This window comes from Rhinoraja longicauda, chromosome 1 (genome assembly GCF_053455715.1).
Source record: "Rhinoraja longicauda isolate Sanriku21f chromosome 1, sRhiLon1.1, whole genome shotgun sequence".
NCBI lineage: Eukaryota > Metazoa > Chordata > Chondrichthyes > Rajiformes > Arhynchobatidae > Rhinoraja > Rhinoraja longicauda.
The window spans coordinates 42,859,163-42,886,150 of NC_135953.1; the positions used below are offsets into that span (position 1 = coordinate 42,859,163).

The 26,988-nt window shown below is 42.2% G+C and overlaps 1 protein-coding gene across 3 annotated transcripts in view; it reads left to right on the forward strand.

Moving 5' to 3' along the window:
• The first annotated feature begins 3,004 nt into the window (after positions 1-3,004).
• The window catches only part of epg5 (ectopic P-granules autophagy protein 5 homolog (C. elegans)), a 94,847-nt gene continuing 70,863 nt past the window's right edge, over positions 3,005-26,988 (forward strand). For all 3 annotated transcript variants that reach the window (XM_078396210.1, XM_078396221.1, XM_078396230.1), the window contains exons 1-10: positions 3,005-3,071; positions 6,871-7,902; positions 15,330-15,570; positions 16,955-17,091; positions 18,523-18,630; positions 20,052-20,125; positions 21,024-21,135; positions 24,420-24,534; positions 25,702-25,852; positions 26,828-26,986. In XM_078396210.1, coding sequence (XP_078252336.1) covers positions 3,021-3,071; positions 6,871-7,902; positions 15,330-15,570; positions 16,955-17,091; positions 18,523-18,630; positions 20,052-20,125; positions 21,024-21,135; positions 24,420-24,534; positions 25,702-25,852; positions 26,828-26,986 — 2,180 coding nt within the window. In that variant the 5' untranslated portion in view covers positions 3,005-3,020. The remainder of the gene's footprint in view (positions 3,072-6,870; positions 7,903-15,329; positions 15,571-16,954; positions 17,092-18,522; positions 18,631-20,051; positions 20,126-21,023; positions 21,136-24,419; positions 24,535-25,701; positions 25,853-26,827; positions 26,987-26,988) is intronic.

Consider the following 26,988-nt stretch of genomic DNA (forward strand, 5'->3'; position numbering starts at 1 on the left):
TTGGCGTTTTTCAGCCGGCAACTAAATTCGGCTGAGCAGAAGTATAGCGCATTTGACCGAGAGCTTCTGGCCCTCTATTTAGCTGTTCGTCATTTCAGGTATTTCCTTGAGGGCCGCCCATTTGTGGCCTTTACGGACCACAAACCATTAACATTTGCATTTTTCAAATTGTCTGACCCATGGTCGGCCCGCCAGCAGCGGCACCTGACTGCTATCTCCGAATTTACCACCGATGTCCGTCATGTCGCGGGTAAGCTTAATGCCATTGCTGACGCCCTGTCTAGACCTGCTTTTTCCCCTATTTCGGCGGTGGACTGCGAGGTGGATCCCCAGGAGCTTGCGGAGGCACAGCTTCTAGCGGATACCGCTTCGGCATACCAGTCCACCTCTTCGGGATTGAAGTTGGCTCAGGTAGCCTGCGGGTCGGAAGGCACGAAAGTCTGGTGCGATGTTTCTCTTCCCCGTCCCAGGCCGGTAGTACCGCCATCCCTTCAGCACCGGGTTTTTGATGCCATTCATGGGCTGGCGCACCCGTCCATCCGCTCCACCTCTGCTTTGGTAGCAGCTCGGTTTGTCTGGCATGGCCTACGGAAACAGGTAGCGGGTTGGGCGCGTTCCTGCGTTCCCTGTCAGACCGCTAAAGTCCAGCGCCATGTCCAGCCCCCCGTACAGGAGTTCGAGGTCCCAGCAAGTCGTTTTTTCCACATCCACGTGGATTTAGTCGGGCCTTTGCCTTCTTCCCGGGGCTACACCCACCTCCTCACGGTGGTGGATCGGTTCACCCGGTGGCCAGAGGCTTTCCCATTGTCTGATATTTCGTCAGCGTCTTGTGCCAGGACTTTGGCCCTCCATTGGGTAGCTCGTTTCGGGGTCCCAGCAGTTATTACCACTGACAGGGGGCCGCAGTTCACTTCGTCCCTCTGGGCCGCGCTCGCAGAACTGTACGGTTCCAAGTTACAACCCACTACTGCATATCACCCCCAGGCAAATGGACTTAAGGCGTCCCTCAGTGCAAGGCTTGAAGGCCCGGACTGGGTAGACCAGCTCCCCTGGGTCCTTCTGGGCATCCGGACTGCTCCTAAGCTAGATCTCGGTGCGTCGTCCGCGGAGCTAGTATATGGCTCCACACTTCGAGTACCCGGAGATTTGTTTCCGGACCCTTCAGACCAGCTGCCTACAGTCCCATCAGTGTTAGCATCTCTCCGGGCACGGGTGGGTTCCCTGGCTCCAGTTCCGACTTCATGTCATGGGTGTCCCATGGTACATGAACCGCCTTCCCTGAAGGACTGTGAGTTTGTGTTTCTGCGAAAAGATTCCCATCGCGCCCCGTTACAAAGGGTCTATCAAGGGCCGTTCCGGGTTTTGCGTAAGGGAACGGCTACCTTCACCTTAGATATGTGCGGCAAGAGTGAGCTCGTCTCGGTGTCCCGGCTCAAACCTGCACACTTGGATCCGGATCAACCAGTCCTGGTCGGCCAAACCCCTAGGAGAGGCCGACCTCCGTTAGTTCCGCTCAGTCCAGGACCCCCCGTTCCGGAAGTTCCTCCAGGACCCCCCGTTCCGGCAGTTCCTCCAGGACCCCCCGTTCCGGCAATTCCTCCAAGTCCGGAACCCCCGGCTCCTGTGGTTCAGGCTGCCCCTCTCCGTACTCGTTATGGTCGCGAAATCCGGCTCCCTGCTAGGTTCCGTACCTCGGGTTCTGGGGGGGGTCATGTAGCGACCATAGAGAATGGTCCAGGTCGTCGAACCCTCAGATTGGCCAGCGAGGTCACGTGGGAACGCGACCATGGGGATTGGTCCAGAGAGCGACATCGCTGATTGGCCAGCGTGGTCATGTAAGCTTTTGGCGCCCGAAATGTTCAGTTCGGCGAAGTCTTCGAAGAAGACAGTAAGTTTTTGATGGTTGTCCTTTACCTTGTTGTTTAACTCTGTATTCGAATATTGCGGCTGCAATAAACTTCTTCTACAACCAACAAGTTTTCGGACTCGCCATAATATGTCTATATGTTGTGAGATAGTAATTTAATTGCTTATGAGTTTCTCCTCGCAGAGGGCGGCGAATCTCTGGAATTTTCTACCCGGAGCGACTATGGAAACTAGACCACACGGATATTTAAGGAAGAAGTTGATACATGTTTAAAGATTAGGCTGAAGATAGACATAAAAAAAGCTGGAGTAACTCAGCGGGTCAGACAGCATCTCTGGAGAAAAGGTTTAAAGATTGATGATGGACACAAAGTGCTGGAGTAACTCAGCAGGTCAGACAGCATCTCTGGAGAGAAGGAATGGGTGACGTTTACCTTCTTCAGACATCAAAGGATGATGGCTATGCTGAATAGACGCAGCAGAAGATGAGGTTCTGGGCCAGCTGGTTGGACTGAATGCCTCTTCTTTACTGTCTGAGGCTCAAACAGGAGCTGATCACCTCAGACCCATCATTGAAGACGCCACCATAAAGCAATCAGCACACTCTGTTGCTTCGGCTCGGTTGTTGTTCTTAACAACACGGTTGCCAACCCTTAAAAAAAAATCCATTTGAGTTGGGGTAAATGTGCTGCTCTGAAGGTGAAGTTTGGACACCAGTGGCTGAGCGAGGATCAGACTGTAGTGCTCACGGGAGCCGCCCCTCCGCCATCGCGCCGCCCCTCCGCCATCGCACCGCCCCTCCCCGTAGCACCGCCCCTCCCCGTAGCACCGCCCCTCCCCGTAGCACCGCCCCTCCCCGTAGCACCGCCCCTCCCCGTAGCACCGCCCCTCCCCGTAGCACCGCCCCTCCCCGTAGCACCGCCCCTCCCCGTAGCACCGCCCCTCCCCGTAGCACCGCCCCTCCCCGTAGCACCGCCCCTCCCCGTAGCACCGCCCCTCCCCGTAGCACCGCCCCTCCCCGTAGCACCGCCCCTCCCCGTAGCACCGCCCCGCCCCGCCCTCCCCGTAGCGGTGGAGCCGGTTGCCAAGCACGTGACGTCTGACCCCGTGACCCTTCCCGGCAGCGCGTGCGCCGTCTCCGGGACGGGTCGAGAATGGCGGAAGTGGCTCGTCCGAAAAAATCTCGGCAGACAGCGAAAGGCCAGGTAAGGCAGAAGGACAGACCGTGAAGCTTTTGGTGTGAGCTGTGACTCAAACTAAAGGCGTCATCCTGACCGGGGGGTAGTTTCAGGAAGACCGCAGGGATGTACATTTTTAGTTTAGTGCTGCCCTGGGGAGGTGTGGGGTCAGGCTGCATCAGGCTTTGCATGGAGCCTAGCCCTGCCTAGGCATTAAGTGTCACTACCTGCTGGGGTTCTACCTGGCCACGGTGATACAGAGGATGGCCTAGCTCAAATGTTGCGCAATGTGCCAACATCGCCACACCGCCTGTTCTTTGAGGAAAGGTTCGTGTGGACCAACACCTTTGACCGCAAGTCCACCAGGCAGTGCCTGCAGGCTCTGCAGGAAAGGTACTCGATGGATCCTATGGCGTGGTTCCCAGCTTGTCTGGAGAAATGCAAATGCGCCAGAACTTGCCAACAAACTCCAAGACCCCACTTTGGTGGCAGTGACGAGGCCCCTCCAAGTCAGATCCTTCCTGCGCCATCTGAATCTTACTACCAGTACACGCTGCCTTCAGGATGGCTGCTACGGAGAGGAGGCGGTTACCCAACTCTTTGCAGTGTATGGATTCGTGAAGAGTGTGGAGAATGATGCAAGGGTCCCAAACAGTTCTGTAACAGAAGACTCTCTGATTTACAGACTGGACGCATTCAGGGTCGGACATCAAATAATGCTAGAAGGTCATTAACTCGGTGAAAGACGCTCTTTAGTCTGTCCATGTGGAAGAAATTAATCTAGAGGGAAATTAAATGAAAATGAAAGGGACTTTGCAGGTCTGCTTCAAGAGACTTCATTGCATGATATCATGGAGAGATGGTGGCAGGAAACTGCTCACCAGTTCTCTGACTTCACAGCAGAATTACCCAACAGTTATACTGTGCAGTAAACAACTTTTTTTTTTTAGATACAACTTTATGAAAATATACTACTACATGGGTACCAATTATTTAATTAGTATCTTGTATCTTGTGGTCATCATTTCCAAAGAGTCCACCAGGGACTATACTGGAAGTATCCTATACCCACTAGACAATTTTTAACACCATCCTACACCCACATTTACCAAGCTAATTAACCTACAAACCTGTACGTCTTTGGAGTGTGGGAGGAAACTGAAGATCTCAGAGAAAACCCACGCAGATCACAGGGAGAACGTACAAACTCCGTACAGACACCCCTGTAGTCAGGATCGTCCCGGGTCTCCAGTGCTGCATTTGCTGTAAGGCAGCAACTCTACCGCTGTGCAACCTTAACCGTAGTCATAACATTCTTTTTGTTTATGTCTATCTTATTCAACAACAGAAGGTTAAGTTAAACACAATACAAGTGCATCTTGACATTATTCTATCTCACCTTTTAGGTGGCCCGCACCACCATCCCCTCTCCGAGCCAATCATAAGCCCCTATTTACTGCAACGTATCTATGCTACTACGGCAGGGGGCGGGGGTGGTCTACTGTAACACACTGCTGAGAGAAACATGCTTCCTTATCTCAGTCTACTATTTCATTTTTACATTTACCATCCACCCTTCAACACATTCCTAGACAAGAGGTAATACGTCTAATCTTACTTTGCCAATTCCCGTGAACCTCTTCTGCACCTGGTCAACGACAGATGCCAATTGTCACATCCAAGCAACCTTTTGTTACCTTGTTCAATTCCAATCAAAATTAAGTAAGAAAGGATATTAATATTTTCCTACACAGTCCAAAACGTTGATCTCCCAACAGAGCGAGATATCTATCAGGGAATGTTGCCTATTGGCCTATTCCAGACCTTGAGGATTTTTATCAGACATTAATCAGTCTGAAGAAGGGTCTCGACCCGAAACATCACCCATTCCTTCTCTCCAGAGATGCTGCCTGTCCTGCTGAGTTACCCCCCCACATTTTGTGTCTACCTACGGCCCATTCTAGACTGCAGGAGTACCTGCTGAGGAACGCACTGAAGCTTGGTGCAGCCAACGGCAAGGCTCTGTGGAGGAGGGCCACAGTCCAGGGTCCTTCTGCTGCTGTACATTGGGGGGCAGGGTCTGGTGAAGACGCTCCTCAAAGGGAAGGGATATTAACCCAGGGGGCCACGTGAATGGCAAGGGTACCTGGTATAATGTGTAGGAAGGAACTGCAGATGCTGGTTGAAACCGAAGATAGGCACAAAACGCTGGAGTACCTCAGCGGGACAGGCTGCATCTCTGGAGAGAAGGAATTGGTGACATTTCAGGTCGAGAACTTCTTCAGACTGGTTAGGGATAAGGAAAACGAGAGATATAGACGATGATGTAGAACGGTAACGAACAATGAATGAAAGATATGCAAAAAAGTAACGATGATAAAGGAAACAGGCCATTGTCAGCTGTTTGTTGGGTGAAACCGAGAAACTGGTGTAAGTAGGGTGGGGGAGGGATAGAGTGGGAGGGAATGCCAGGGTTACTTGAAGTAAGATTTATCAATATTCATACCACTAGGCTGTAAGCTGCCCAAGTGAAATATGAGATGCTGTTCCTCCAATTTGCCTCGCTCTGACAATGAAGGAGACGTTGGACAGAAAGGTCTATGTGGGAATGGGAAGGAGAATTAAAGTGTTTAGCAACCGGGAGATCGGGTTAGCACAGAACATCCTGCACCCGCTGCAGGAAAAGGACTGGTATAAAGACAGTTTGGCAAACACTACCAAATATGTACAGCTGCCAAGAATGTCAGACGAGGTTTTGCATTGTTTTGTATATTTTTTTAATCTGCAATTAACAAATGTAAAAGAGAGTTGATTCCTGATGCAATTTGGAATTTACAGCGTGGAAATAGGCCCTTTGGCCCAATGTGCCCACACCGACCAACATGCACCATCTACACTTGCCCCACCTGCCTGTGTTTGGCACTTATCCTTCTAAACCAATCCTATCCATGTCCAAATGTTTTTAAACATTGTGATAGTACCTGCCTCAACTATCTCCCCAGGCAGTTTGTTCCATATATCTCCCAATGGTTCAATGGTTTATTTATTATCAAATTATCCAAGATACAGTGACATACTTTTATTTGCATGCAGCTCAGTAAGACTATCACCATATAGAAGCACCATCCCCCGGTTAGTACAAAATATACAGAACAGCCCACTAACTCTGTATACAAGAGTTGCCATTTTACAGTCCCAGCTGCAGCTAGCCACAAAGGCTCATTGCAGTTGTCACCTCCATTCCACCAGTCCGTCGACCCATTGTCCCTCTCCTTGCATGGCCATCTTCAGCCCTTGTTCACTGGGGGGTACGTCCTGCTGCCAATCTTGACGGCTTAGAAGGTAAGCCTCTTCCTACCGGGCCTTTTGACCAGCCTCCATCCTCCCCTCTGATCTTCAGGGGCGAGGAGGGGTCAGGCAAGCTGGGCTTCCTTCTCCAGGCAGGTTCCCAGTTCCACAGCGGGTGAGCCAGGATTGGGATACAGCCGCGGCTCCTTGGGAGACCTCGCCACATGCAGCATACCCGGAAACCCTATGTGTAAAAAAAAGTTGCCCTTCTGGTTCCTTTTAAATCTTTCCCTCCTTTACCTTAAACCCATATCCTCTGGTGCTTGATTCCTCACTCTGGGTAAAAGACTCTGGGCATTTATCCTGTCTATTGTTCTCGTGATGTTATACACCTCTATAAAATTATCCCTAATCCTGCGGCGTTCCAAGGATCAAAGTCCTAGGCTGCTCAACCTCTCCCTATATCTTAGGCCTCAAGTCCTGGCAACATCATAAAGCTTAATGGCATATTTCCTATAACAGCCTTTTTATTTTCCAGGACAAAAAGAAAAAGGCTACAACAGAAATCAAGAAAAAAGAAAGTTCTAGGCCAGACCCAGAATTGAACCAGGAATTGATTTCCAGTCAACCAACAAAAGTACAGTTTTCTACACAAGGTCATATATCTCAAAATGAAGCAGTTTCAAAACCAAACACAGAGGAGCAAAGTAAGGATTACCAATTGCTTCCTACTTCATTGGTGGCTGAAGTGCCTGTGGAAATACGTCATGAGCCTGAATTGTGTACAAAAACTGCATCCATTGCAATAGTTGAATCTGAATTTGATTCAAAACAGTTGATTGCATTAGATGACGAACATAAACAATTTCAGTTAAATCGGACAAAATTAAACTCCGATAATAGCTCCAACCTTAATAGGCAGGTGTCTGAAAGCATTAAAGTCCCAGAAGCTCTTGGGCTGCCTTGTTCCAGTAATGAAGGTAAACAAAACTCTAGTGTTATTGAACCTACTGTTTACGGAACTTCAGTGGACTGTGGAAATATTTCTTCTCAGAAAGGAGCAGTTAACCAGAAAGAAAAGGAGACAATAATGAGAAAGGACATGAAAAATCCTGCTATTTTGACTCTGGGTGAGAGAGAAGTGGTGGGCATGGATCTGCAGAAACCAGTAACCGATCTTTCTGTTCAGTTGACCGTTGAAAGATTGTACCCAGATTTACCATTAGAGGATAAGGTAGATTCTAGAACTGCATCTGAAAAGCAGGTTTCACCCCATTTCCGGAAATTGTATCCAGAGGTTCCTTGTGAATCAGAAATTGTACCATTTTCGAAAGAAGAGCTGAAAATATTTGCATTAGGTTCGTGGATAGAAAATGTCGATACTTATACGGAAGAGTTTCTTTCTGTGGCCAATCAAGACAAAAATGACCTTTATGAACTACTTATGAACTATGGAAGATGTAGGAAACAACTTCAGTTGGCTGTCGCAGAACAACAAACAATGATATGTAATTATAACAGTATTGAGCAAAGGCTATGGACATTCAAGGATGAGCAGCTGACCATTCAGGTCTGTCTTTATTTTAGATTTGCTCAGTTGAACTTGCTCTCTAAACTTTTGAAATGTTATTTGTTTAATGATTTCTTCTAACAATCAACATATTTTATTGCAGTTTTAGTTGTATACTGTTAGAGTTGGTCATGAAAATTAGACAATAAATTCCAGTTTGACCAACATGCCCTATCTAAGTCAATCTTTGATTAGAGTGGCCCATATCCCTCTATACCTTTCCTATTCATGTACCTGTCCAAGTGTCTTTTAAATGATGTTATAGTATCTGCTATGGATCTTCTAACAGCTCGATCCATATACCCACCACTCTGAGTAAAAAGGTTGCCCCTCAGGTTCGTATTAAATCCCTCCCCTCTCACTTAAACCTATGTCCTCTAGTGTCCTTATTAAAATCTGTTTCCCTAGTGTACTTATTAAAATCTCTGAACTATCTACTGCACTCTTTTTGCCCTCTTGATTTCCATAAGTATGCTGCTCAGTCACCAAACCTCCTCCAGGGTTACATTTGATCCTACAGTGTCCTCCATAATGTTTGGGACAAAGACCCATCATTTATTTATTTGCCTTTGTACTCCACAATTTGAGATTTGTAATAGAAAAAAATCACATGTAGTTAAGTGAATATTATCAGATTTTAATAAAGGCCATTTTTATACATTTTGGTTTCACCATGTAGAAATTACAGCAGTGTTTATACATAATCCCCTCATTTCAGGGCACCATAATGTTTGGGACACAGCAATGTCATGAAATGAAAGCAGTCATGTTTAGTATTTTGTTGCATATCCTTTGCATGCAACGACTGCTTGAAGTCTGCGTTTCATGGACATCACCAGTTGCTGGGTGTCTTCTCTGGTGATGCATTGGAGCTTGGTATTGTATTGCTGCCATCTTTAGCTTATACTTGTTTTGGGGCTAGTCCCCTTCAGTGTTCTCTGCAGCATATAAAAGGCAGGCTCAATTGGGTTCAGATCGGGTGATTGATTTGGCCACTCAAGAATTGACCATTTTTTAGCTTTGAAAAACTCCTTTGTTGCTTTAGCAGTATGTTTGGGATCATTGTCTTGCTGTAGGAAAATAACTGCAGATGCTGGTACAAATCGAAGGTATCACACTGAGACCCGCTGAGTTACTCCAGCTTGTTGTGATACCTTCGACTTGTCTTGCTGTAGAATGAGTTTTGCCGTCCAATGAGTTTTGAGGCATTTGTTTGAATTTGAGCAGATAGGATGTGTCTATACACTTCAGAATTCATTATGCTACTACCATCAGCAGTTGTATCATCAATGATGATAAGTGAGCCAGTACCTTCAGCAGCCATACATGCCCAGGCCATAACACCCCCACCACCGTGTTTCACAGATGAGGTGGTGTGCTTTGGATCTTGGGCAGTTCCTTCTCTTCTCCATACTTTGCTCTTGCCATCACTCTGATATAAGTTAATCTTCGTCTCATCTGTCCACAAGACCTTTTTCCAGAACTGTGGTTGCTCTTTTAAGTACTTCTTGGCAAACTGTAACCTGGTCATCCTATTTTTGCAGCTAACCAGTGGTTTGCATCTTGCAGTGTAGCCTCTGTACTTCTGTTCATGAAGTCTTCTGCGGACGGTGGTCATTGTAGAATCAACTCCTGAAGAGTGTTTCTGATCTGTCGGACAGGTGTTTGGGGATTTTTCTTTATTGTGGAGAATTCTTCTGTCATCAGCTGTGAAGGTCTTCTTTGGCCTGCCAGTCCTTTTGCAATTAGTAAGCTCTCTTGCTTTTTAATGATGTTCCAAACAATTGATTTTGGTAAGCCTAAGGTTTGGCTGATGTCTCTAACAGTTTTATTCTTGTTTCGCAGTCACATAATGGCTTCTTTGACTTGCATTGGCACAACTTTGGTCCTCGTGTTGATAAACAGCAATAAAAGTTTCCAACGGTGATGGAAAGACTGGAGGAAAGACTAGGTTCTGAAAGCTCTTATAGCTGCATTAAGGAGGCAATTAAACACACCTGAGCAATTACAAACACCTGTGTCCCGAAGCCATGTGTCCCAGACATTATGGTGCCCTGAAATTGGGGGACTATGTATAAACAACAAAGTTGTGATTTCTACATGGTGAAACTAAAATGTATAAAAATTACCTTTATTAAAATCTGACAATGTGCACTTTAACCCACGTGATTTTTTCTATTACAAATCTCAAATTGTGGAGTACAGAGGCAAATAAATAAATGATGGGTCTTTGTCCCAAACATTCCGGAGGGCTCTGTAGCTGCCAAGAGTTGGCCCATGCCACCTCATTTTTCCTGACCTGAGCTTCTTTTGTCATCCAGGGTTCCTTATTCCCAGTTGCCTTGCCCTTCACTCTAGCAGGAACATGCATGCCTTGAACTCTTGCCATCACTCTTTTAAAACCATCCCGCTTTCCAGACATTTCTTTGCCCATATAATCCTATTCCAATCAACTTTAGCAAGTTTCCATCCAAACCATTAAAGTTGTCCGTGCCCCATTTCAGAACTTTAATGCGGACCCATCCTGTCCTTTTCCATAACTATTTAAAAACTAATATCACTCTGATCGCAGGTTCCAAAATAATTGCCCACTGACACTTCAGTCACTTGCCTATCCCAATTTCCTAAGAGTAGATCAAGCTCTGTCCTTTCCCATGTAGTGCCCTGTACATATTGCCTAAAGAAACTTTCTTGAACTCATTTCACAAATTCCACCCTGTCTAAGCTCTTGGCACTGTGGCTTAGACAAGTCTACATTGGGAAAATAAAAATCCCCTACTGTGACAACCCTATTAGTCTTGCAACTGCCTGCAATCCCTGGCTGGTATTGGGAAAGTTAAAATTTCCCACTATGACAAACCTATTAGTCTTGCTGTTGCCTGCAATCTTCTAATTTCTGTTGACTATTTGAGGGCCTAGAGTATACTCCAAACAAGGTGATCATCCTTCTTATTTCTTCACTCCACTCACATAACCTCGCTGGAAAAAAACATCAGTAAATATCATCTCTAACTACTGCTGTGGCATTCTCCTTAATCACTAAAGCAACGTACCCTCCTCTTTAACCCCATCTCTGTCTTGTCTGTTGCACCAAAAGCTTGGAACATTAAGCGACAGTCCTGTCCCACCCTTAGTCAGAGTTCTGCAATGGCTATAACATCCCATTTCCACGTACCTATCCACGCCCTGAGATCAGCTGCCTCACCCGTCATGCCTCTTAAATTGAAATAAATGCAACCTAAACCAACATTTTGACCATGATCCTGCCTATCTTCTGAACTTGCTTTCATCACCTTTCAGCCTCTCACCTGCCTCACTCCGCATTGGATCCCGTCCCCCTGCTGATCTAGTTTGAATCCTCCTAGAGTAGCACTCGCAAACCTACCCAGCAGGATATTGGTTCTTCTCCAGTTGAAGTGCAATCCGGCCCTCTTGTTCAGGTCACCTCTGTTTGGAGGACATGGATTAAAATGCTCAGGCTGTTTAAAGTACTGTGGAGAAGATCATTGTCCTTGGCTGTGAATGCATTGTAGATTCTAGTCTGGTAGGGAGCCAGAGATTGTTAGAAGCTTTGTTCAGATTAGATTATTTTATTGCCATGTCAAGTCAAATTTATTTCAAGTCAAATTTATTTGTCACATACACATACTCGATGTGCAGTGAAATGAAAGTGGCAATGGTGTACACCAGGGTGCAATGAAATTTCACGTTCACATGAAGTTCAAACAGTGTACGTGCATACAGTAATGAAACATAAAATAAGTGCAAAATGGCAGAATGGTGTAAGATTGAAGTACACATGCAAGTTGTGAAAAAACTATTAAAGTAAAATAACGGAATAACCAATGAGGTAACGTTCCAAGATGATGGTAGTGGAAGGTAACGAGGAAAGTCGTGGCCATGAACGGTTCACAAACTCGCCTCCCAAACCCTCGTAAATGCTCTAAAGTTCCATGATTGGCTTAGGAAGCAGAGTATGTTGGCCTCGGCACCTGGAAGCAATGGGGTGGAGGCAATGGATAACACATTTAAAGCACTCCATGTGCTGTTTCAAAGAGGAACTGTTGTACTGGTATGATTTGACTGGATAGCACACAAGGTTTTTCACTGTATCTCGTACATGTGACACTAATAAACTAAAGTTAAGAGTGTAGAAACAAGGAACTGCAGATGCAGGTTTACAAAAAATGACACAAAGTGCTGGAGTAACTTGGAATAATTCCGTGGGTCAGGCAGCATCTTTAGAAAACATGAATAAGTGTTATTTCAGGTTCGAATCCTTCTTCAGACTGATTTTAACTTTTTCCCACCTCTCAACCACCAGTCTGATGAAGGGTCCCAACCCAAAACGTCACCTATCCGTGTTCTCCAGAGATGCTGCACGGCCCACTGAGTTACTCCAGCACTTTGCATCTTTTTTAAAGTAAAGTGTGTGTGTGTAGTCTGGCTATTGCAATCATTTAGTTTGGGATCAAAGAAATTGAACCGAAGTTACAGAGACCAAAAAATGTATGACCAATGCTAAAGATTATTTCAGAAAATATCCTTTAGTATTCCTCATATAAATTTGACAAAATTAAGCACAGTGAAAGCCACAGACATAGAGTGTCCTATAGTTATACGGCATAGAAACAGGCCCTTCAGGCCAACTTGCCCACACCGACCAACATGTGGCATCTGCATTAGTCCCACCTGCCTGCGTTTAGCCTATATCCCTCTAAACCTGTCCTATCCATGTACCTGTCTAAATGTTTCTTAAACATTACGATAATACCTGCCTCAAATACCTCCTCTGGCAGCTCGTTCCATACACCCACCACCATCCTTTGTGTAAGAAAGTTAGCCCTCGGGTTCATATTAAATTTTTCCCCCCTCCCACTCACCTAAACACATGTCCTCTAGTTCTCTCCTGGGTAAAAGATTTTGTGCATTTGCCTGATCTATTCCTCTCACAATCTTGTACACCTCTATAGAGTCCTAGCCTGTCCAACCTCTCGCTGTCGCTCAGGCCCTCGAGTCCTGGCAACATAAATCTTCTCTGCACCTTTTCCAGCTTGACAAAATCTTTCCTATAACATGGTGCCCAGAACTGAACACAATACTCTAAATGTGGCTTCGCCAACGTCTTATACAACTGCAACACGACCTCCCAACTTCCATATTCAATGGAGCTATCTCCTGTCCCATTTTGGCCTTCTGATTTCCTTTTTTAGCTTGCTCCTTAGTTCCTGAAACTCCTCCAAGCATACACTTGATCCCAGCTGCCTGGTCCTGTCCTATGCCTCCTTTTTACTCTTGATCAAAGCCTCAATTTCCCTCATTATCCAAACTTCGTCAAGTTTGCCTGCCTTGCTCTTCACTCTAACAGATTTGTACATGTCCTGAACTCTTGTCAGCACAGTTTTAAAAACATCCCATTTTCCTGACGTTACTTTTCATCAAACAACCTGCTCAAATCAACTTGAATGAGTTCCTGTCTCATATCCTCAAATTTAGCCTTGTCCCAATTCAGCATTTTAACTCGTGGGCCTGTTCTGTCCCTATCCATAACTATCTTAAACCTAATAGAACTGGTGGTTGGTCCCAAAAGGCTCATCTACGAACACTTCATCCAGTCGGCCCCCTCAATTTCCCAAGACTGGATCCAAGCGTTGCCCTCTCCCATGTGGGGCCCTCTACATATTTCCGGAGGAAACTCTCCTGAATACATTTGACAATTGTATGCAATTGAGAGCTAGATAGAGCTCTTAAAGATAGTGGAGTCAGGGGGTATGGGGAGAAGGCGGAACGGGGTACTGATTGTGAATGATCAGCCATGATCACATTGAATGGCGGTGCTGGCTCGAAGGGCCGAATGGCCTCCTCCTGCACCTATTGTCTATTGCCTAATTCCACCCCGTCTAAACTTTTCGCACTATGGCATTAATACTGCACATCGAGTATGTGTATGTGACAAATAAATTTGACTTGACTTGACTTGAAAGTTTAAAATCCCCTATTCTGACAACCTTATTAGATCTGCAGCTGGCACATTTGCTCTTCTAAGCATTGCATTTGATGTATTATTTTCCGTGTCCCTGTGGACAATAAAAAGCTTTTATTTATACCATTTAGGTTTTTAATTTGGGCCATGTTGCCCCGGGCTCTGGGATTCTTATGTATATTTTGCTTCATTTATTTAGTTGTTTTGCCCCTAATTATTACTTTCAATATTCCAATTTGGTTGCTTTTCTTTTTTTACCGGGTTGCCAAAGTGAATTCTCCTGAATGGATATTTATGTAATCCAACACTTTATATCTATCATCAGTGGCACAATATATATATTTATGCAGTCAGTGACATTTTATTGTGCATTTTGACATTGTGAAGTCATGTTACCACCTTCAAAATTACAACATGAGTCTCGTGCATTCTTTAAATAAACCAGGCAATGAACGAAAGTCCCCACATTGTGAAATCAAATTGCAGAAGACTGAGGGAGTCAGCTGTTAAAATAACAGGCTTGGAGTTCAGCGTGGAGTGGATGTTTTAAGACATGGAGAAAAAGATGAAATTTAATATTGTAAAGCTCACAATTGATAAATCGTGATATTAGGCCATGAAAATATACATGTCTTAAAAACAAGTTACTATATGGATTCCAATTTCTTTTAAGTAGCCATATAAAAAATAATAATAATGTGGGGAAGAATCCTCTCCACTCAATTAGGCCACTTTTCCAGAACAAAAGATTTTGGGAGAATTCTAAATGAAATACTCCAATTTTTTAAAAAAGATCGGCAATGTTTATTTCTCTTGAATTTTGGATTATCACTAAAAACATAAGACTGGAGCTTAGAATTTTTTTAAACATCATTTCTAATCTTTAATTGTGCAATATAGTTCTTGTCAGTTCAGTTCTTTGATACATTATTTATGACAACTGGTTTAAAGCTGTTTAGTTAATAGTGAGCCAAATCTTCTTAAGAGTTTGTTGACAAAGGCACATTTGACCAGCTAAATGGTATATTTTATGATTTCAGGGGTAATTTCTCTCCTGGATAGTAAAACAAGATTAAATGTAAAGTTTCTCCATTCACACAATATGGGGAAGTATTGAAAAGAAGTCTAATGTTCAATCTGCATAACTGTCTGAATATTAGCCTATTTGCATGATAAGGCACAAAGTGCTGGAGTAATTTAGGGCATCTCTGTGAGAATATGGACGGGTGACATTTTGGGTTGGAACCCTTCTTCAGACTGATTGTTGGGGGTGGAGGGGGATAAAAAGCTGGAATAGAGTTGTAGCAAGACAAAGGTGTGTGTATTATTTGCAACCTTTGTACTCCTGGTAATTATATACATGCATTGCTTCTCTAAGGGAATTCAGACATTTATTTGGTTCTTTTCCATTGTTGATATTATTGTGTATTTTTTACATTTACAGGGAGTTTGTGCTGATCAAGCAAAGGTTGCAGCCTATTATCGATTTCAGACCGTGGAGATGAATAATTTAGTCCTTGGAGAGCTGAAAAGGGCATTGGATATTAAGGCTGATCACTTGCATCAAACAATGGCTTTACATGCCTATACCTCAGTAGTTTCTCGCCTCCAGGTGGAATCTTACATTTATAGGTTGCTAAATAGCTCGCCGACATTTAGAGCAGTGGCAGTTCTGCAAAAACAAGGTTAATATGCTCTCAATATGTTTTATTTTTATTAATAGATCTACACCATCACATTAGTCCAACCTTTCTTTAGACATTACTTTAGACTTTACTTTCTCTTGAAACAATTTTTTTATACTTGCTGTGCATTTCCTCATGTTATTTTAATCTTTACGGTACTTTATTGAAATATTCTATTTTATAAAACATAAAAGTAAAATAAACAAAATATTTATGGGACCACTTTTCTGGGCTCAAAAAGGTATATTCAACATGGTTTATAGCATGAAATTATCAATGTTTTGTGTAGACTTGTATCTAGTTTAGTTTAGGAATACAGAGTGAAAACAGGCCCTTTGGCCCACTGAGCCTACACTGACCAACGATGCCCCAGCACTATCCCACATACAAGGTACAATTAACTTACAAACCTGCATGTCTTTCGAATGTGGGAGGAAACCGGAGCACCTGGGGAAAACGCACGGTCATGGGGAAAGGTACAAACTCCGTACAGACAGCACCTGTAGTCAGGATCGAACCTGGGTCTCTGGCACTGTAAGGCAGAAATTCTACCACTGCGCCACCGTGCCACCGAAATTTTGGAGCTTATTTACATACAATATGAAAGTATTAAATACTTTTGATCTTAATGAATGAATGAATAAGTTTATTGGCCAAGTATGTACACATACAAGGAATGTCCCTCGGTGCTTCTTTCGCAAGTAACAACACAAACATACAGTAAACAATTAAGAATAAGCATAAACATTAAAACGTTAAGAATACATCATTATGGTTTAAACGTGAGTGAAATAAACTAGAGCAAAAAGAGACTACAGACTTTTGGTGATTGAGTTGAGCTACTACTCGTGGAAAAAAGCTGCCTGGCTGCGGCTGCTTTGACAGTCCAGAATAGCCTTCCAGAGGGAAGTGCTTCAAAGAGTTTGTGGCCAGGGTGAGAGGGGTCAGAGATGACCTTGCCCGCTCGCTTCCTGGCCCTTGCAGTGTACAGTTCGTCAATGGGAAGGAAGGTTGCAGCCAACAACCTTCTCAGCTGATCAAATGATTCGTTGCAGCCTCCGGATGTCGTGCTTGGTGGCTGAGCCAAACCAGACCATGATGGAGAAGGTGGCTGAGCCAAACCAGACTCAATGATGGCAGTATAGAATTGGAGTGCTCCTATGCTGAGGGTCTGCGGGTCCGAGATGTGCTTTCCCAGCCTTAACAAAAGTTTTGTTAGAAAGATTTATGTTTATTTAATCAAGATACCAGAATAATTAATTTCATTAATACCTTTTTTACATAAGGCATAAATACACTACATTTTTTATCAAAATGAATCTTTTTTTTATAATTGTCACTTACATTACGCAGTCTTTTACTTTTTTTTGTGATTTATTTGTAGTCGATCAAGAACTAGATTGCAGCTATTCAGATCTGCAACTTTTAAAAGAAAGCATCAGTGTGCTCTTCAGTTTTACCCGAAGAATAATTGAAGATAATCAATTCCACAGTGACATTCTTCTCTGGCTACAGAAATTGGTAGGAAATCATTACCTTTGGCTTTTGGTGTAAAATGCCCATTTGATGATAATACTGTCTCCAAATGTTTAGATATAGCTGAGTTTGTGTTTCTTTTTGGCATCAGCCTCATCGTAATTATATACAGTGCTTCGAGTCACTCCATTTAATACATCATTGATGTGTATCTGTCCCACATAATTAATTGTTAAATACTCATAACGTTCTGCATTTTTGTGGAAACTTAAGAGAATAGCATACCAAAATCTGAGTAAACATCTACTTCCACTGCTGCAAACATCTGAAAGCAATGTGTTTGTGTGCACTACAGTTAGATAAAAACTGATATGTACCTCAATTTATCTTTCCTGTCTTTGTTCCAACTTCACTAATACCTTTTCCTATCAGAATCTATCTTGGTTTTGGAAATTTCAATTGACCCAACAAGGTTCAATCTTGTACTTTCTTGGGGGAAAAAGGGTTTCAAATTTCTACTGACCTCTGAAGGGAGGAAGTGCTCCCTAATTTCATGCTCAAACTCTAATTGTAAGATTATACTCAATCTGGATTCCCATTCCAGAAGAAATGGTTGCTTTAAATGTACCCTAGCAAATCCAGATTAGATCTTTCCCCAAATTTCTAAACTTGATGAATACAACATACACACTAATAAATTTAAGGGAGATTCAAATATTAACAGTGGTAGATGCCTGAATCGCACTACCAGAGGAAATGATGGAAGCGGATAGGATAGCAACATTTAACAGGCATTTAGGCAGGGAATTGAGGGATATAAACCACATGCAGGCAGATGTGCAATTTAAATTGGCATCATGATTGGCACAGATATCGTGGGCCAAAGGGCCAGTTGTGTGCTGTGTTGTTCTGTGTTTGTAATGTGTCAAAAGATGAAATTATATAATTCTGTTGATTATATGTCTTGCCCATTCTTTGGCCAATATATCCTAATGTGTAATGCCTAGAACTGAATGCAGTATTTCTAAAGGGGTTTCATTTAAGCTTCCACAACTGAAGATTTAATTCATTTTACATTTCTAATTAAGGCCAGCCTTTCTAGTTTTTTTAGAACACATCTGCACTGTGTACATTGTTTCTCCACAGCTCCTGATTTCATTGAAGTCCATCTGAAAAGGTTTACTCTATCCATGGTGAATCTATAATGCTTCTGCATATTCTTGTCCAGCCATACAATTTACTTTGCTTCTTAACTTACAAATTAAATTTGTATATAGAGTTTTTCCATTTCATCCAAATTATTAATATTCAATGAAATACCTCTGAAAAGATTTGAAAACAAGTTAGTCTGTTTCACAGCTGTAATTAATTTTAAAAGTTTTCTTTTGATGATAGTTAAACTCATTAGTGATTCATTGGTAGTTAAAGGAATAAGCCAACATTGTTGTTATAGATCGGTTCCTATCTTTTTGTTAGGTTGCTGTGTTACATAGAGTTGGCTCCTCCGCTGATCACCTCTTTTTACTGAATCATATCCTTCGATGCCCAGCTGGTGCAAGCAAATGGGCAGCTCCATTTGTACAGGTATGGTTTTATTTGCTACATCAAAACTAATATTTCTTTGCATATGTTTCCAGTTTAATATCCAAGAAGAAAATTGTATTTAATCAAGTTGTAATGCTAATATAGATTAGAATGTGATTAAATTAATACAAAAATATAACAAGCCAAATGTTATAATATAACCATATAACCATATAACAACTACAGCACGGAAACAGGCCCGTTCGGCCCCACCAGTCCACGCCGACCACTCTCTCTGACCTAGTCTCATCTACCTGCTCTCAGACCATAACCCTCCAATCCCCTCTCATCCATATACCTATCCAATTTACTCTTAAATAATAAAATCGAGCCTGCCTCCACCACTTCCACCGGAAGCCCATTCCATACAGCCACCACCCTCTGAGTAAAGAAATTACCCCTCATGTTACCCCTAAACTTTTGTCCTTCAATTCTAAAGTTATGTCCCCTTGTTGGAATCTTCCCCACTCTCAAGGGGAAAAGCCTACCCACGTCAACTCTGTCCGTCCCTCTTAAAATTTAAAAAACCTCTATCAAGTCCCCCCTCAACCTTCTACGCTCCAAAGAATAAAGACCCAACCTGTTCAACCTCTCTCTGTAGCTTAAGTGCTGAAACCCAGGCAACATTCTAGTAAATCTCCTCTGTACCCTCTCCATTTTGTCGACATCCTTCCTATAATTTGGCAACCAGAACTGCACACCATACTCCAGATTCGGCCTCACCAATGCCCTGTACAATTTTAACATTACATCCCAACTTCTATATTCGATGCTCTGATTTATAAAGGCAAGCATACCAAACGCCTTCTTCACCACCCTATCCACATGAGATTCCACCTTCAGGGAACAATGCACAGTTATTCCCAGATCCCTCTGTTCCACTGCATTCCTCAATTCCCTACCATTTACCCTGTACGTCCTATTTTGATTTGTCCTACCAAAATGCAGCACCTCACACTTATCAGCATTAAACTCCATCTGCCATCTTTCAGCCCACCCTTCCAAAAGGCCCAAGTCTCTCTGTAGACTTTGAAACTCTACTTAATTATTAACTACACCACCTATCTTAGTATCATCTGCATATTTACTAATCCAATTTGCCACACCATCATCCAGATCATTAATGTAAATGACAAACAACAGTGGACCCAACACAGATCCTTGGGGTACTCCACTAGACACTGGCTTCCAACCTGACATACAGTTGTCAACCATTACCCTCTGGTATCTCCCATTCAGCCATTGTTGAATCCATCTTGCAACCTCACTATTAATAATGTTAATTATGTTATTTTTGAAATTTTGAATTTAAGAAAATGTAGGATTTTGAATTAGTTAACCACAATAAAATGTAGAAGATTTATTATTATTTATTTTTCCTTGCAATCAATTGATTGGTTTAACATTTTTCTTCTTTACAGATCGAAGTGTTTAACAATTCTGCAGGCATTTTTCTCTTTATGCAAGCACTAGCCTTACTTCTATCACCAATCAAGTAAGTATCTTCATTGTTATAATTATTTACAATGCCCTCTTATTTATACTATTAAATCTTGGCCTCCCCATGCACCAATGCTATATCATTGATACATTCACTACACAATGTGATAGGGACTGATCCAGTGCAATCCTGGCACAGAACCTGCCCTACGGTCCATGTCCAACTAAATATTGGATATAATGCAGAGATTGAACACACATCACTTGGGGATCGATTTTATGGACCATGTTGGTAAGACGTGTTTGTTCAGGGTTATGCACACAGGGAGTAAATTCCACAGCCATGAATATGGAATGGAATTCAATAACTAGGAGCTACCGCAAAATGACTCATCCCCTTCACCTGAGCTGACCAACTCATAGCACCTGTCTGGGGAAACCAACTCATAGCGCCTGAGTTGGTTTCCCCGCCTGGGGAAAGGTCGTAAAAACTGATCTAACATGTCTTCCACAAAAGTTATCTTGTAAACCTATATTAAGTCTTCTGGAAGCAGAAGGTAGCCTTCAGTGGCAATGAGTATTCAACCATCATTTGGTGTACTCCTAAAATAACAAAATGTGATAAATCCCACTACCACATTAGCAATGTCACTCTATTTGTAGAAAGCAAGTATGTTCTTCTATTCTAGTAGATGATTTTATATTCCATGTGCTTATGAAATGTTTAATTTCTGGTTTGATGAGACCTAGAAAGTACTAATCAATAAAGTATTCAATGTTTCAGTTTTGAACAGAAATACAGATTGCTGTCACTTTCTATTGCTTTAAAACAATTGCAAATAAAATATTTGTTTTTTTAGTTTTAACTATAATTGCACATAACAATTTATGTATGAAATTTTTTTCAAAATGTGGACCATTGTGTAAAATGTATTATTTTTAAATAATTGTAGGTTTCGATCAGAGTTTCTGGTGAATATGAAACCCTGTGACCAAAAATCACAATCTACACCAACAGAAAAAAAAGTGCAGAACTGGACCTTGCTAGATGAAGCTGGGGAAGAGGTATTATTCTCTATAATGCCATTCATCATTTTTTAGCAATGTAAAATCTTTTGTTTAGGTTTGAATTGAGGAGAAAATGGTGTGAACAAAAGATTTATTTAGAGGCAATTCAATTTTGACTAATCTGATTCGATTTTTTTGATGAGGAAGAAGAGAACCTTGGAGCTGGGAATAATAGTCAGGTTGAATTGGCTATAACATTATCGAGTTCAGATTGGATAAAATGTTATGACCCGAACAGACATTTAGAACAGAGGGATCTGAGTACAGGTGTGCATACATCTTTGAAAGTCGCAGAACATGTTGAGAGGATGGATAGTAATGCATCATGGGAATCATAAATAGAAGTATATTGCACACGAATATGAAGATTATTTAACATCTGACACCAGTGATGCTGAATCAAGATGAATGAATACAGTTCTAGTCACTATGCTTTAGAAATATGTGATGCCTTCAGCAAAGATTTGCTCGCATGCTATTGAAAATAAAAATTCAGACAACTGAAATAAAAATAAAAAGCGCTGAAAATACTCAGCAGGACAGACAGCAAAGCGAATCAAAGGTAATGTTTTAGATCATTGACTTATCATTGCCTAAAAATAGTGATTAAAATTGTACTTTGCCACTGATCAGGTAAGTTTTATTTTTGTAATCTTTTAAAATTAAGAACATAAAATTAAGAAATTTGAACAAAAAATGCCTTATGTACAAATTAATTGACATTTTAGTATCTAAGGGTTACAAAACTTGCTTTTTCATCGGCCCTTTTGAATATTTACAAATTATGTCTGCTAATATTGCAGAATGTTACAGTGGATAAACAGTGAATAATGTGCAAGTGAATCATTATTAATATAAAATATCAATAGGTATATTCTTTTCTATGAGTCAGGGTGGAGAGAATGTTTTTACCATTCTATCTGACTGTCGGCTGGTCCAGAAGCCAGTTGCAGGAGGATGCCTTAGGCCAAGGTCCAGATGTTCAGGGATGATCAGGGATTATGGTGTCATAGGTTGCACTGTAGTCAATGAATAGCATCCTGACATAGGCATTCTTATTGTTAAGATGACCCAGAGCTGAATGTAGTGCAAGAGAGATGGCATCCTCCATGACCTGTTTTACTAGTGGACAAATTGCAAGATGTTCTTATTATCCAGAAAACTAGTGCAAATATGGGCTAGTACCAGTCTTTCAAAGGCCTTTATTATATCAATGTTAGAGCCACTGGACTGTAATCATTGACACAAATTACTTTATCTTTCTTGGGAACTGGAATGATGTTGGTTTTCTTGAAGCAGATGAGGATAGTAAACTTGCAGTGAGCGGTTGAAGATGTCAGCTGATTATTACATGATTTGGGAACCTGTCCCGGGACTCCATCCAGACAAGCCACTTTCCAAAAGTTTATCCTTGTGAAAGCAGATTTGACGTTTGCAACCGAGATGTATGACAGAGCCAACGGGGGATGAGTTGAGTCGCCTACGTAGAACTTTGTTTGCCTATCAAAAACTGGTGTAAAAGGCATTGATGCTTCTCTCCTGGATGAGCTCAAAGCCAGAGACCTCTCCTGTCATGGTCTTCGAGCCCTGCATTGTCGCCTGGTATCTACTTGATTGGGCCTCTAGCTTGTTATGGAATTCTCTCTTGGTATGCTTGATAGCTTTACAGAGATCATACTTGGCCTACGTGCAGGCCAAGTGCAGGATTATCCTTCTTGAAAACCTTCGATCTGAACTTTAGCAGACAATGAATCTCCCTGTTCATCCAAGGTTTCTGGTTTGGATAGACTCTAGTTATCCTTGTCGAAACATAGTTGTTGATACATTTCTTGACGAAACTGGTAACAACTGAGGTATATGCATTCAGGCTGGATGAAGTGGCCTTGAACATGTTTTGGTCGGGTCTGGTTTGTAAGCAAGGTCACTTGAGAATTAATGGCCTGAAATGGGGACTATTTCACACCTTGCATTTGGTATGGGTTGGTATGATCCAATATTTGATTCAGTCCAAAGCCAGGAACAGATTACACCAGTCCACCGACTAGCACAAATCAACCTCCTTCCATTAACTCCATTTATACCTCGCGCTGCCTCGGCAAGGCCAGCACCATAATCAAGGACATCGGACCATGGCCACTCCCTCTTCTCTCCTCTCCCATCAGGCAAAAGGTATAGAAGTGTGAAAACACACTGCTCCAGATTCAGGGACAGTTTCTTCCCAGCTGTTATCCGGCAACTGGGTCGTCCTACCACACCCAGAGAGAAGTCCTGAACTACTATCTATCTCATTGGTGACCCTCGGTCTGTCTTTGATCACACTTTACTGGCTTTACCTTGCACTAAACGTTATTCCCTTATCATGTATCTATACACTGTAAATGGCCTGATTGTAATTATGTATTGTCTTTCTGCTGAGTGGATAACATGCCCCAAAAGCTTTTCACTGTACCTCGGTACATGTAACAACTATAAACTGCAGTTGACCTAGACCGTGCAGGGTAATTCTCTCTAACCTCTGCTCCAGTGCCTCCATCCTTTTCACGTTCTCGGGCGGTTTATGATCTAGGTCCACATGTACGATTTCTACGGGCTACACACGTTCCAAAACCAATGGGGAGAACCTGTAGATATGAGCGCCACTTAAATTATGAAGAAAGGCACAAGGTCTTTCGAGGATGGTATGAGAGATTTGATGTTTATGTAAATAAAAGTAGAATATCTGAGGTAGATGAATAGGGTGATGGTCATTTGTGGGAGAAAAAGCTGGAAGAGAGATGGGGCAGGACAAAGCCTGGCAAGTGATAAGTGGATGTGGGTGGGTGGGGAGAGGGGGGTTGATAGGTGGATGGTTGAACAAAAGCCTGAGATGAAAAGACAAAATGTGTGAGATAAGGATAGAAGGGGTGTGAATTGTGAAGTTGGAGGTAGGAATATAGGTGGAAGGGGACATGTCAAGTCAAGTCAATTTTATTTGTATAGCACATTTAAAAACAACCCACGTTGACCAAAGTGCTGCACATCTGATTAGGAGAAAAAAAAAGAAACATACAGTGGCAGGCAGCCAAACACAACGGCGCGGCCATCATGAACAAAATATTTAACTAAAGCAGAATGGTGTCCCGCGGCCGAGCCGCACCGGGCGCTGTTCAGTCCCGCGGCCGAGCCGCGCCGGGCGATGGATGGAGGAGTCCTTCTGTACAGTGAATCATTTGCTGTCTTAAATACTGAAATAATTTATTAACTGAATATAGTTACACTTTCATTTTTGATTCTGAATTTAGGATGTGGATCCTGACACCAGCTGGCTGCTATTGTCGGAAGATGATTTAATTACACTTTTATCACAGTTTCCTTTTGATGAACTGTTTAAGCAATTGCTTGGGATAACTATCAAAGGTAATATTATCTTTTCTTAAAACATTTTTTTAAATTGTAATTCCTAGTAGGTTGGATGGTTTTGTTATTACAAGAGTATTTAATACACAGCAGATTGGTCCAGGTTGTCTGGTAATAATGATGACAAAATTACTAACGCTCGCTCCCATTACTCTGTAAAACGGTCAGCACCTTTGTGGCCTCACAAATGTCTTAAACAACTGTCCCAACTTCAATACTCAGCAAACCTGGCTGATGAAGGCCAATGTATCAAAAATCTTTCAACACGATCTACCTATGAGGGCACTTTCAGGGAACTCCTAGATCCCTTGGCTCAACAACTCTCCCCAGAGCCCTGTGAAGGTCCTGCTTTGGGTTGACTTCCCATTAAATACATTGGTTACATCTTTTAGGTTGGGAAAACAATTAGGTAGGGATGGAGGGATTATCAATTAAAAAATGAGCAATTAAACAAGATATAGAGTGATGATCTGAATGGTTGAGTTATTTTTCATTTTATGGGGAGGTTGGATAATTTTGAAATAGAGATGAAAAAAGATGCAGTGATGGAAGACAGTAAACAGTGGGAGTTTAAGCTGGGCAAGAGCGAGGTGTTACACTTATTGAGGTCAAATGTAAGTGTACAGAAACTGGCTGGACCATTAGGAGCGTTGATTTACAGAGAGATCCAAGTCCATAACTTCATGAAAGTCAATAGGATGGGGGGGGGAAAGGCGCACGGCATACTAGGCTTTATCGATAGAGCATTGAGTATAAAAGTTGGCAAGTCATGTTGCAGCTGTATAAAACTTTGGTCAGGTCACATTTGGAATACTGTGTGATGTTGTGGTCGTTGCATTAAAGGCAGGATGTGCAGACTTCGGAGAGGGTGCAAAAGAGGTTTATCAGGGCTTTACCTAATACTAGAAAATATTAGCTTGAAGATTGCACAAACTTGGATTGTTTTTGCAGGGACAGTGGAAGCTGAGGAGTGACCTGATAGAAGTGTGTAAAATTATGAGCAGATAGTCAATCTTTTTGGTGGTGAGTGGAAAAGTTTAAAGAAGTTGAGAGATTTTGCTAAATGGCATGTAATGTAAATATTAAAAAAATAAGATTGAAATGTTGGATTGATCTGACATTTGGTGTAAACGTTTGTGCTTCATTACCTTTTTGCATGTTGACTAGGTGAATACTGTCCAGAGAAAAGCACATGTCATCAGATGATGAAGATCATTGGGTTTGCATCTTCATTGATGGAGATCCTAGCTTTGGGATTGGAAACCTTTAACAGAGCACGATATAGACAGTTGGTGAAAAGGATTGGCCAGATGATCAGGTAAAATAAAAAAGATCTAAAATAATATTTTCAACTGGACAATTGTACAAAATAAACAAAGTATTTATTATACGTCAATGACCAAGACAAAGGAGAGATTAGAAAGTGAGCACAGATAATTCTGGAAATATTGAGAAACCTGGAACATATTAAGGCAATGATGTCATATGAGAATAAAGAGTACAAAAGAGCCATTTTTTGTGTGCAATTATTCCTAGATTTTGGAGGCAAATGAGGAGGAGGAATTGTGCTAATAAATCAGTGACATTGTCACGGCAGAACTCAGGACATACAGGAGGGTTTGTCTGAAGAGGCGATATGGATAGAGCTTAGAAATAAGAAAGGAGCAAGCACTCTAATGGTTTTGTACAAAAGCCCCCCCCCCTCCCACCATAGCATGTGGGAGTTAGAGGAAAATATATGTAGACAGATTACCAAAAGATCCCAAAGCAACAAGGTTAGGCAGGTTGGTTAGTAAGTTTGCAGATTGCTGAGATCGTGGACTGTGAGGTAGGCTGTCAAGGTATACAGTGGGTTGTGGCACAGGTACAAAAGTGAGTGGAGAAATAGAAGATGGAGTTTAACCTGAACACTTGTGAGGTGTTGCACTTTGGGAGATCAAATGCAAGGAGAAAATATACAATTAATTGCATGACCATGAACAGAGGGATCTTGGGTTCCAAGTTCATAACTCCCTGAGAGTGGCAATCACAAGTAGATAGAGTGGTAAAGAAGGCATATGGTATACTTGCTTTCATAGATCAAGCTATTCAGAAAAGGAGTTAGGATGTCACTATGCAACTTAATAGGACTTTGGTTAGGCCTTAGTTAGAGTATTGCTTGCAATTCTGGTCACTTCATTATAGGAGGAATGGGTAAATGTACTGGAGTGTGTGTATATATATATTCTTATCCATTTTTTTAGATATTTTCTCACTTTTGAAGTATTTGTTTTATTTTCAACTTAATCACTAGGAGAACAATTTGTTACGTAAGTGATCACTGGGCTCAGTTTGCAACGTTCCACAAAGAACATGGAATTGAGATGGACCAGTTTTATTCTCTAGAAAAGTTGCAAGTGGAATTTGATGAGCTTTTCCTTCGGGCAGTGCTTCATGTATTAAAAGCAAAAAGGT